General features: G+C 44.8%; 1 protein-coding gene across 1 annotated transcript in view; it reads left to right on the forward strand.

Moving 5' to 3' along the window:
• LOC129351982 (transcription factor 4-like) overlaps positions 1–12,823 on the forward strand; it is a gene marked incomplete at its 5' end in the record, with an annotated part of 105,489 nt that overhangs the window by 69,828 nt on the left and 22,838 nt on the right. Inside the window, 3 exons of the mRNA XM_055020826.1 lie at positions 11,565–11,670; positions 11,822–11,967; positions 12,037–12,187. Of these exons, the coding sequence (XP_054876801.1) occupies positions 11,565–11,670; positions 11,822–11,967; positions 12,037–12,187 (403 nt within the window). The remainder of the gene's footprint in view (positions 1–11,564; positions 11,671–11,821; positions 11,968–12,036; positions 12,188–12,823) is intronic.

Genomic DNA, 12,823 nt, shown 5'->3' on the forward strand with positions numbered 1-12,823 from the left:
ATCAAAACGTGACAGCCACATTCTGAGAAATGTTTGCTGTTTGTTTGGTTGCATTTACCCAGAATGCCCTGCTATAGTCCACTTCCTGCTTTGGAGCAGTCTCTGAGCCAGGCTGTAGGACCAGAGTTTGCTTCTTTCGATCCGATTCCCAGCGAACCGGACCGTGGGGCCTCTGGTTCTGAACACTCAGCGTTTTCTCTGTCGTTGCTTTAAGGTGAAAACAACCAGGATACTTTTCATCGGTTCTGTTCAAGTGGAACGTTTTGCTCCACCAGAGTCCAGTTTCTCACCGACTCGTGTCACACTTTCTGTGTGTCTTTGTCCGGACCCCCGGTGTTTTCTGTCTGAGTGACTCGACCCCCCCTCCAGTCACAGGTGCACCGCTCTCGAACACACACACACACACACACACACACACACACACACACACACACACACACACACACACACACACACACGCTGAGTCCACTTGTCTTCACATAGGGGGCTCTAATCAAGCCTCAGGAAGCCGGAGCTCCACAGGGAGCTGTGTGTGTGTGTGTGTGTGTGTGTGTGTGTGGTGTGTGTGTGGTGTGTGTGTGTGGTGTGTGTGTGTGTGTGTGTGTGTGTGTGTGTGTGTGTGTGTGTGTGTCGCAAAGTGAGCTGAGGAATGCGTCGGTCCATGAAACTCTGTGAGTGTGTGAAGGCGCTGCTGCATGTTTTCAATTACACCCAAGTATTTTTGCAGATGTGAGCATTTGCTCTCTTTGTGCCCCGTTTCTCTCCGTCTGTCTGGTTATTGGATGTTTTTCCTCTCTCTCCTCTATCTGCTTATTTTTTGTGAATCTTTAAAGTTGAATTTTGAACACTCTCCGCTTGATGCAGTGGCGGTTCCAGTTTTTTCTGGGCCTCGTTTTCAAACCTTTGCTCTTGTAGCAAAGTAGGTCAGTTTTCTAAAACACATGGAGGCTTTAAACAGATCCACAGGCAAACTAAAGAAAATGAAATGTTTGTCTTTCATTTGGTTGTAAGGCTACGCTAACGCAGCAGGCTACGTCAACCCAAATCCTTTTTTTAACTGAATTTGACTTTTTTACCAACTACAATGTGACTCAAATCTCTTTTTTTTGCCAAAAAGGACAGAAATCCAACTTTTATTCCAGATGCGACCAAATTTAACAAATGCAAAAACTTATCAAATTAGACTTTTTACAAGTTCAAACCCAAATTGATTATTATTATTATTATTATTATTATTATTATTATTATTATTTATATTATATTATTATTATTATTATTTGCCATATTAAACTTCTTTTCCAAAAAGGATTCAAATCCAACTTTCATACCAAATTCGACCAAAACCCGAATAACGGCCCTAATCCAACTATTTTTAATGAAATTAGATCCAAATCAGATTTTTCCTGATGTTTTGGTTTCAGTACACAAATTTAAACTTCAAATAAATACAATTTAGATGAATTTTTCAAACTGAAATGCTTTAAGTGGAGAAGATTCTGTTTCTACCTTCATCTTGTAGCTTCTGTAGTGAAACTGGCGGCTGGTCCGGTTTTAGTTTTCACCTCATGGAAGATACTGACAGACTGTAGAGGCTGTTTCTCCCAGCTGACCGGCAGTGTGCAGCAGCAGATGGAGGCTGTTTCTCCCAGCGACCGGCAGTGTGCAGCAGCAGATGGAGGCTGTTTCTCCCAGCTGACCGCAAGTGTGTGCAGCAGCAGATGCAGTGGAGAAAACACTGGTCAGTTTTCTCAGGAATCCTATAGAAATGAAAATCCTGGATCATTTAGTCTGAAACTTCAAGCCTTCAATCCCAGCAGTTTGAATGAATGTCAGTTAAAATGTCCTTCAAGCTGGAAGGATGGATTCGTTTCCTGCTTTCACTCTTGAGCATCTGTCAGTGAAAACATCTCGAAGTCAAAACGCTAACAGCAGAGGTCATCTTTCATTTAGCGCTGCTGCTAGCTTTGAAAGCAGTTTAGCTCACTTAGCTTCCCCAAGTTAATGAAGTTAAAGCAGCCAAGTAAAGTGCTAATTTACTTGGTTGTTATATAAGCTTCAGTTGAGTAAAATTCACATCTGTGTTGAAGTTTTGGTTATACTAGAGCTAGTTAACAAAATACTTGAGTGGTTCTCCTGCTCTTGACTGAAGTGTTTACACAGCACTTCATTTCCTCTCTATTTTTTCCCAATAACTAAACTAGAAACATGTGGAGCAAAACAAATCTGTAGAGAAGCAGATATAGAGGAGATCATGTGAGTTATGAGGAAGCTAACACTTTAGCATTAGCTTATGCTAGCTACTGTGCTAGTGTCTTGCAAACAAAGTTTTTAAATTAGCGGTGCACATCATTATTTTTTTTTTCATATTTAGCCTTATAGAAGGAATAATTATTTGATGTTATTTTTACATTTTCATTGTTTTATTAAAATAAAAGCTGTAAGATTTTTTTAATTGTATGATAATTGATACATCAGGCATTTAAGGTAATTTATTATTTCTGCTTCCTTATCTGCACTATGGTCTCTGGCAGATTTATTAAATTATTACGTTTATTATTCAGGTTGTTGCTGGAAATCGTCTATCAAAATGACATAATAATAATAATAATAATAATAATAAAATAATAATAATAAAATATAATAATAATAATAATGTAAAACTGCAGGAAGAGTTTACATGGTGCAAATGAAAGTTTAACAAACGACCCAACGACTGATGTGTTTAGTTTTTAATAAATCCAATCAAATTATCTGTAATTTCAAAGATCATTTTTCTGTGCTGTTTTTTTTTGCCTCCATATTTCGTCATATGGACTCAATTAGGCTCAAAACTGCATCACATCTGGTTCACATTAGTGCAATTGCAGGTTGGTAGAATAAAGGCCTCTGCTTGGAGTGTGGGTGGGATTTCCTTCCGCTTACACACACACACACACACACACACACACACACACACACACACACACAGACACACACACACACACACACACACACACACACTGACACACACACGCACCTCCATGTGTTTTGAATCAGGAACATAATTAACCTTCAGAGGATTCAGAGGCCGTGGCTCGGCTCTCCGCTATAAAAATCCATCTAAAAAGCAGAACCCGTCCTGCGCCCCTCCAGCGCCGAACCGGAGAGGTTTGGATCGTCTGCGGCCCGTTTGATTCGTTTTCCCACGTCGGTTTCTGGACGGAGACGGGAAAAAGCTCAGAGAGCCACGATAATAAGCAACATCCAAGATGTCGCAGGGTTTTGGCAGGATTCAGCGCTCCGTACGAAACGTTTCCTGTTCCTGAAAACGCCAAGAGCCGATCTCCTCACTGTCTTTCCTCCGGCTTGTTTAATTCCCCACAAAGTGACGTATTTATTTATATATTTAAAATCTGAGGCAATTTTTCCAGAACCAGAAGAATCTGTTAAAAATTAAAGAAGTTTTTCTGATTTTTACCGTTCGTCGTCTTGTGTTCCTGAATTTCTCTCCATTTGTATCTTTGTCAACATATTTTTATGCATCTTTTTTTTTCACAGAAATAAAACAAAATAAATTTTTCAGTGTTTGGTTTATCAATTTGGTCATCGGCGTTGTTCAAAATGCAGCGTTGGGTTTCATCATTTTAATATTCTGTTGTTAATATCTGTGGATCTATTCAGTCTATTTCTATGCTTTGTGCTCTGAGCGACGTTGAGCTTTATTATTATTATTATTCAGAATAATTGCATTTTCTGAAGCTTTTCAACTTTTGTTGCAGTTTATTTGACACGTTTGACCGACAGTCAATGTGTTTCATTCAGTTTGATTTATTTTAAATTGGCTGTTTTGTTTTTTTCTATCTGCTCTGACGGAACAAATTAAAAGTTTTTTCCTGTTTGACCAAAGTTTTTGAAGCTGCTGGTGAATTTAAATGAGCTGCTGGTGCAGAGTTATCAGAAATAATTCATAATTTAATAGATTTCTGTCTGGGCTTAGAAATAAAAACGTTAAATTCTCTCCAGCTGTTTTTCTGCATCGGATCATATTGGCCCACTCTGAAGGTATCGGTATCGGTGCTGGAAGGGAAAAAGTGGATCGGTTCATTCTGAGGTTTTGTCTTTATCATCAGAGGGAATCGTTTGCTGCTTTGTTTTCCCAAAATATGTTTGTGATTTATTTTTGAGAAGTAAAACCAAATTTTTGTTTGGACCCGTCTGTTGGGCTTTGTTTCCGTTTCCTCCTTTTCTCCCAGAATCCTTTGCTGGATCAGAGCAATGAACGACCTTCAGGGTCCCTAAACAACCTTGAACAGTTTGAAAATGTACAGGATGAATTTCAGTTTCAGGCAGAAATAGAGAAATAACAATAATAAAAATAAATCTGATCTATTTGATCGAGCTGCACTGCTGGTCAGCTGGCTGAAAATGCTTCTGCGTTTTCCCTTTCAGGAAGCTGCAGTAAAATGTTTCACAATAAGAGCAGTTCCTATCAATGTGTTTCAGTTGTTTGGCTGTTTTGGTCAGAATCTGCATTTTAAACTGTAACCTGTATTTTATTAGTAAATGTTGGAGATCATACGAGGCTTTTCTTCTCGTTTTCGCTCCTTTTTTCCGCTGAGAGGTTGAACAGATTCGCCTCACATTCGGAGACAAGAACTGGCAGAAAAGCATCAAAAGCTGCATAACGACTAAAAGCCTCCAGTTTTTTTACATCTTTTGTTTTGTTTACCGTCTTTTTAGCTCCGTCTGAAACGTTCCGGTCTGAAACGTTCCGGTCTGAAACGCTCCGGTCTGAAACGTTCCGGTCTGAAGCGTTCCGGTCTGAAACGTTCCGGTCTGAAACGTTCCGGTCTGAAGCGTTCCGGTCTGAAACGTTCCGGTCTGAAACGTTCCGGTCTGAAACGTTCCGGTCTGAAGCGTTCCGGTCTGAAGCGTTCCGGTCTGAAACGCTCCGGTCTGAAGCGTTCCGGTCTGAAGCGTTCCGGTCTGAAACGTTCCGGTCTGAAAAGTTCCGGTCTGAAGCGTTCCGGTCTGAAACGTTCCGGTCTGAAGCGTTCCGGTCTGAAACGTTCCGGTCTGAAGCGTTCCGGTCTGAAACGTTCCGGTCTCAAGCGTTCCGGTCTCAAGCGTTCCGGTCTGAAACGTTCCGGTCTGAAACGTTCCGGTCTGAAGCGTTCCGGTCTGAAGCGTTCCGGTCTGAAGCGTTCCGGTCTGAAGCGTTCCGGTCTGAAACGTTCCGGTCTGAAACGTTCCGGTCTGAAACGCTCCGGTCTGAAACGTTCCGGTCTGAAGCGTTCCGGTCTGAAACGCTCCGGTCTGAAGCGTTCCGGTCTGAAACGTTCCGGTCTGAAAAGTTCCGGTCTGAAGCGTTCCGGTCTGAAACGCTCCGGTCTCAAACTTTCCGGTCTGAAACGCTCCGGTCTGAAACGCTCCGGTCTGAAGCGTTCCGGTCTGAAGCGTTCCGGTCTGAAACGTTCCGGTCTGAAACGTTCCGGTCTGAAACGCTCCGGTCTGAAACGCTCCGGTCTGAAACGTTCCGGTCTGAAGCGTTCCGGTCTGAAACGCTCCGGTCTGAAACGCTCCGGTCTGAAGCGTTCCGGTCTGAGACGTTCCGGTCTGAAACGTTCCGGTCTGAAGCGTTCCGGTCTGAAACGCTCCGGTCTGAAACGCTCCGGTCTGAAACGTTCCGGTCTGAGACGTTCCGGTCTGAAACGTTCCGGTCTGAAACGTTCCGGTCTGATACGTTCCGGTCTGAAACGTTCCGTTCTGAAACGTTCCGGTCTGAAACGTTCCGGTCTGAAACGCTCCGGTCTCAAACGTTCCGGTCTGAAGCGTTCCGGTCTGAAGCGTTCCGGTCTGAAACGCTCCGGTCTCAAACGTTCCGGTCTGAAACGTTCCGGTCTGAGACGTTCCGGTCTGAAACGTTCCGGTCTGAAACGTTCCGGTCTGAAACGTTCCGTTCTGAAACGTTCCGTTCTGAAGCGTTCCGGTCTGAAACGTTCCGGTCTGAAACGTTCCGGTCTGAGACGTTCCGGTCTGAAACGTTCCGTTCTGAAACGTTCCGTTCTGAAGCGTTCCGGTCTGAAAGTCTGAAACGTTCCGGTCTGAAACGTTCCGGTCTGAAACGTTCCGGTCTGAGACGTTCCGGTCTGAAACGTTCCGGTCTGAAACGTTCCGGTCTGAAACGTTCCGTTCTGAAGCGTTCCGGTCTGAGACGTTCTGGTCTGAAGCGTTCCGGTCTGAAGCGTTCCGGTCTGAGTCGTTCCGGTCTGAGACGTTCCGGTCTGAAACGTTCCGTTCTGAAGCGTTCCGGTCTGAGACGTTCTGGTCTGAAACGCTCCGGTCTGAAGCGTTCCGGTCTGAGTCGTTCCGGTCTGAGACGTTCCGGTCTGAAACGTTCCGGTCTGAAGCGTTCCGGTCTGAAACGTTCCGGTCTGAAACGTTCCGGTCTGAGACGTTCCGGTCTGAAACGTTCCGTTCTGAAACGTTCCGTTCTGAAGCGTTCCGGTCTGAAAGTCTGAAACGTTCCGGTCTGAAACGTTCCGGTCTGAAACGTTCCGGTCTGAGACGTTCCGGTCTGAAACGTTCCGGTCTGAAACGTTCCGTTCTGAAGCGTTCCGGTCTGAGACGTTCTGGTCTGAAGCGTTCCGGTCTGAAGCGTTCCGGTCTGAAACGCTCCGGTCTGAAGCGTTCCGGTCTGAGTCGTTCCGGTCTGAGACGTTCCGGTCTGAAACGTTCCGGTCTGAAGCGTTCCGGTCTGAAACGCTCCGGTCTGAAACGTTCCGGTCTGAAACGCTCCGGTCTGAAGTGTTCCGGTCTGAAGCGTTCCGGTCTGAAGAGTTCCGGTCTGAGACGTTCCGGTCTGAAACGCTCCGGTCTGAAACGTTCCGATCTGAAACGCTCCGGTCTGAAACGCTCCGGTCTGAAACGTTCCGGTCTGAAGCGTTCCGGTCTGAAGCGTTCCGGTCTGAGACGTTCCGGTCTGAAACGCTCCGGTCTGAGACGTTCCGGTCTGAAACGTTCCGATCTGAAACGTTCCGGTCTGAAGCGTTCCGGTCTGAAACGCTCCGGTCTGAGACGTTCCGGTCTGAAGCGTTCCGGTCTGAGACGTTCCGATCTGAAACGTTCCGGTCTGAAGAGTTCCGGTCTGAAGAGTTCCGGTCTCAAGCGTTCCGGTCTGAAGCGTTCCGGTCTGAAACGCTCCGGTCTGAAGCGTTCCGGTCTGAAACGTTCCGGTCTGAAGAGTTCCGGTCTGAAACGCTCCGGTCTGAAACGCTCCGGTCTGAAACGTTCCGGTCTGAAGCGTTCCGGTCTGAAACGTTCCGGTCTGAAACGTTCCGGTCTTGGCCATACTTCCCCGCCGCGGCGCTAACGCGGCGAGCTAACACCAGGTTGATGTTTCCATGGCGCTGCAGAGCATCGCCATCAGGAACCAGTTTGAGCTGGAATGCTGCTGAACTTCTCGGCCCGGGGCGACGCAGAGCCAGGCTTTGATGAAGACGCCGATGCTTCGTCTCCTGTGAAGATTCCCAGATCCGTCACGCATCCCTCCTGTCGGGCAGAACCGGTTCTGGTTCAGAAACTGGGCCTAATCTGGGCTGGATCTGCATTTTATGAAGGCAAACATGAGAAACGAGGCCGAACTACAGCTGAAACTATTCATCGGTTTAATCATTATTAATCGATCATTTCAATAATTGTCAGCTTATTTAGTAATTGATTAATCACTGAGTGTCTCTAAAAGCAATTTTCTGAAAAATACAACATATCCACAGTAAAACTTAAGCCAAAACTCACAATATATAGATATGTTTTACATTTAATTTAAAAACATCCTGAAGCCTCAGTCAGGGTAAAGGTCAGGGTCAGACTTTAGGCAGTAACATTTTTATTTTCTTATTTTAAAATGTATTAATTGAATTATTGTTTATTCATTCCACCTTTAATGAATAAATGCTAATTTATTGCCAGTTGGTCAGAACAAGTTTGTATATAATTCCTGGTCTTAAAAAGTCTTAAATTGGAGTTAAACCTGCAGGAGTTAATAAAGCTGTTATAAGCTCTAATCAATACCATCTTTAAATCGTTTCTTTATATCAATATTCAGCTCTAACCTGTTTTTAAGGCTAGAATCAGTTTATTGTTGCGTTTATCAGCATCGATAAAATAAAATGGATGAAACTTTCTCTGCTCTGATTGGCTGCTGCTGAGAGACAGGAAGTCAGGTTGTTATTGTGTCTCCCTGCATTCCTTCAGCTCTAACACACTCTGCACCTGTTCATGTCTGTCTGCAGCACACACACAGAGACACACACACACACACAGAGACACACACACACACAGAGACACACACACAGAGACACACACACACAGAGACACACACACACAGAGACACACACACAGAGACACACACACAGAGACACACACACAGAGACAGAGACACACACACAGAGACACACACACACAGAGACACACACACACAGAGACACACACACACACAGAGACACACACACACAGAGACACACACACACAGAGACACACACACACAGACACACACACAGAGACAGAGACACACACACACAGAGACACACACACACAGAGACACACACACACACAGAGACACACACACACAGAGACACACACACACAGAGACACACACACACAGACACACACACACACAGCCTTTCCTCACCAGGCTGACAACACATTCAGTGGGAAAATATGTCTGCAACGCATGAGAGCGGCTCTAAATGTTTTGGGCGGGATCGGGCCTCGGCCCTGTGTGTGTGTGGCGGGTTCGGGTCGGGGAATGTGGTTTTATGATCAGAGTCGGGTTCTCAGAGGAAGTCAGAGTTCATCCCTGATGAAATCTGCAGACGCTGAGTGGAATCAGAGGATTTGCTGCAAGGTGCATTTCAGGAAGGAAGTGGCGACTCGCAGCTGCCGCGGCGGCGAGGGACCCGGTCCAACGGAGGTCTAGTCAAAGCCTCCGGTTGGACTGGACCTCCATCACGACATTTTTCTTCAGTAAATGGAAACTCATGCTGAGCAACGCTGACTGGGTCCATAATTCAGATTTATGTTCAAATATGGGGTCAGAACACAAATATAGTCAATAAGTAAGGTGGTGGCAGCGTCATGCTCTGGGCTGCATGACCAGCCGTGGTGCCACTGCAGCAGGAGCTTAAGAAATATAAACGATTTTAGGAATCTCTTTTTTTACATTTTAATTCATCAAAATGATAAATTATTTTTAATCAGTAATAATTAATGATCCTGATTCTGTTAATAACACTGATTATTATTGATTTTTTGTCTGAAAAGTTGCTGATCTTTAGACCTGATTGGTTTATTTGGTTTCTAATCAATAATTTGGTAATTGATTAATCGTTAGCAGATTTTACTATCTATTTATAAACCACTTATTGCAAAACTTAATCTGTAAATGACATTATGAAAGGCATGCTGTGTTGTTGGATTTTAGGTTCATTTTCTTGTTTGAAAAGTGAATTTAATTTATTTAATTTAATGTGTTTTCCTGGAGAGCCTGCAGGATGAACAGACTTTTGAATAATCCATATTTGTGGTTAAATTCAGCAGCGAACTGCCAGGCTGGCAGCATTGAGGTGAGAAAACGTTGGAGACGTTCGGACAGATAGCAGGACGGAAACATTTATTTTCTTCTTAAATCAAAGAAAAGGGCCATGAGGTTTGTGTTTGACCAAAATGACCCAAAAGGCTTTTTCTGTTTTCAATGCTTCCCTCGCTGACGGTGGGAAGTGTTTCTGGTTTCATCTCCACATGAACATCTGTCTCCCATTCATATGCAAATCCAAACGCAGCGTCTGATGTTTTCATGGAGACCGAAGGTGGATCTGCAGAGAGTTTTCTATTTTTCATCAGGAAGGAGGAGCGAGCAGCGTTCCTCCAGCAGCTGTTCCACAGTTTACGTCACGGAGCGCCAGGCGGCGTCACGGCTCGCCGCTCGCACGCTATGCACATGCTCAGAGCGGCGACCCCCTGCAGAGAGCGTGACCCCGCCTGAGACGCTTCGCTGTGTCTCTGCTTGCAGGAGTCCAGCGTTTAGAACCATGTGAAATCAGAAACAGTTGAATTTGGTGCAGCTATATTATCAATTTTTTGCATATTTCTCTGGTTTTTTTTTTCTAGACGTTTAAAGTCAGTTTTATCAGGTTAAGAACCACGTTACCTTCCTGAACCTGCAGACTGGAAGACAAAGCCTCACAGAAAACAAGATGCTGCTTTAAAGAACTTTAATGTCACTTACATTTAAATTTAGATAATAATTCATCAGAACTCACCAGTAAAACCAGGTTACTTTACACAACATAAATGTTACTTACAAGATGCTTTCCTGAACAAACTGTGGTTTTATACGTGTTACCTACTGGAGCTTAAATGTTGCTTTCTAGAACATTTATGTTACTTCCTGTAACCATAACGTTACTTCCTGTAACCATAACGTTACTTCCTGTAACCATAACATTACTTCCTGTAACCATAACATTACTTCCTGTAACCATAACGTTACTTCCTGTAACCTTTACTTTACTTCCTGTAAACATAACATTACTTCCTGTAACCATAACGTTACTTCCTGTAAACATAACGTTACTTCCTGTAACCATAACGTTACTTCCTGTAACCATAACATTACTTCCTGTAACCATAACGTTACTTCCTGTAACCATAACGTTACTTTCTGTAACCATAACGTTACTTCCTGTAACCATAACGTTACTTCCTGTAAACATAACATTACTTCCTGTAACCATAACGTTACTTCCTGTAAACATAACGTTACTTCCTGTAACCATAACGTTACTTCCTGTAAACATAACGTTACTTCCTGTAACCATAACGTTACTTCCTGTAACCATAACGTTACTTCCTGTAACCATAACGTTACTTCCTGTAAACATAACATTACTTCCTGTAACCATAACGTTACTTCCTGTAACCATAACGTTACTTCCTGTAAACATAACGTTACTTCCTGTAAACATAACGTTACTTCCTGTAACCATAACGTTACTTCCTGTAACCATAACGTTACTTCCTGTAACCATAACGTTACTTCCTGTAAACATAACGTTACTTCCTGTAACCATAACGTTACTTCCTGTAAACATAACGTTACTTCCTGTAAACATAACGTTACTTCCTGTAAACATAACGTTACTTCCTGTAACCATAACGTTACTTCCTGTAACCATAACGTTACTTCCTGTAACCATAACGTTACTTCCTGTAACCATAACGTTACTTCCTGTAACCATAACGTTACTTCCTGCTCTCTGTTCTTAAAGGTTGCTTACTGTGCATCCAGTCAAGTTCGTCTTCACCAAACTGACAGAATCATTTATTCTCCTGTTTTCCACCCAGATGTGTTCAGATTCTCTGGATTAAATCTGTCTTGATCTCTTTGCTTGTATTAAAAAGAAAAGACAAATCAAAGGGACAGTTTTGCATCTTTATTCTGTGTTCCGTTATGAGTAAAAGGTTTGAGGTATTTCTGATGTTTGTGTGAAACTGCTGCTGATTTCAGTTTGTTATTTTTGCAGGTTTACGCTCCGTCTGCCAGCACAGCCGACTACAACCGGGACTCACCTGGTTACCCGTCCTCCAAGCCTCCCAGCACCGGCTTCCCCAGCTCCTTCTTCATGCCAGGTGAGTCCAGCCCAACCTGCACACCTGAAAAAGATTCAACTGCACCGAAAGCTCGCCCTCGATTTACCCTGTTCTACAGTGTAAATATTTTTTGATGTGTTTGTAGCATGAGCTGCTTGGTTCAGAGTAACGTTTCCTGTTTGTCCGTCAGACGGCCACCACAGCGGCGACCCCTGGAGCAGCAGCAGCAGCATGAGCCAGCAGGGCTACCACAGCAGCATGCTGGGGGGCGGGAACTCGGCGCACGGCCCCGCCCAGAGCTCCTCCTACTGCGGGATCCACCCTCACGACCGACTGGTGAGCCGGGCCGCCGGCGGCGCCGTGGGGAGGCCGGGAGGCGCCGTTAACGTTTCCGTCTCTCCGCAGAGCTACCCGTCGCACTCCTCGTCCGCCGACATCAGCTCCAGCCTCCCGCCCATGTCCAGCTTCCACCGGGGCGGAGGCGGCGGGGGCGGAGCCAACCACTACAGCACCGCCTCCTGCACCGCCCCCACCAACGGCACAGACAGCGTCATGGGTGAGAAACCTGCTGCTTCCACATGCTGATATATGCCTGATGCTTTTATTTTGAAATCAGTGCTAAAGTGGAAGTTGAAACATCAGCGCCGACATCAGCAGGTTAGCAGAGACGAGTTTAAATTCGTAGCTTGAAATGATAAAAACTGAAACTGCTGCACTTCCTGGTTCTGTTGGCTGCAAAAAGTTCTGGATGAATTTGGGCCTAAAATTAAAACTTTGTATTATTTCATTCTTATTTTGATTTATTGGCAGTGAATTAATGACGTTACAGGAAGCTGTAGTCGGAGTTTGGGTCTGAACAGAACCAAACCGAGCCCATCAGAACCGGTCGGAACCAGTCAGAACCCATCAGAACCGTCCCTCCCTGTGTGTTTCATGCGGGTCGGTCAGACAGGAAGCTTTAACCCAGGAGCTTCGGCTGCTTCCTGTCTGCCGTCCTGGTTCGAGTGGAACCAGGACGGCAGTGGGCGTGTCCGTCGGCTGCTCCTGTGAGGTCACTTCCTGTCTGGCTGACCTCTGACCTCTGAGGTTAAATGGGAATAACAGTCCAGGGTTCTGGGGTCGTTCAAGACGCAGAGCAGCTGGAGGGGTCAGGAAAGGTCAAAGGTGAAATACGGCCCTGGGATAGAAACGT

Source organism: Poeciliopsis prolifica, unplaced genomic scaffold, assembly GCF_027474105.1.
Source record: "Poeciliopsis prolifica strain line A6 unplaced genomic scaffold, Auburn_PproV2 SCAFFOLD071, whole genome shotgun sequence".
In the NCBI taxonomy this organism is placed as follows: Eukaryota; Metazoa; Chordata; class Actinopteri; order Cyprinodontiformes; family Poeciliidae; genus Poeciliopsis; species Poeciliopsis prolifica.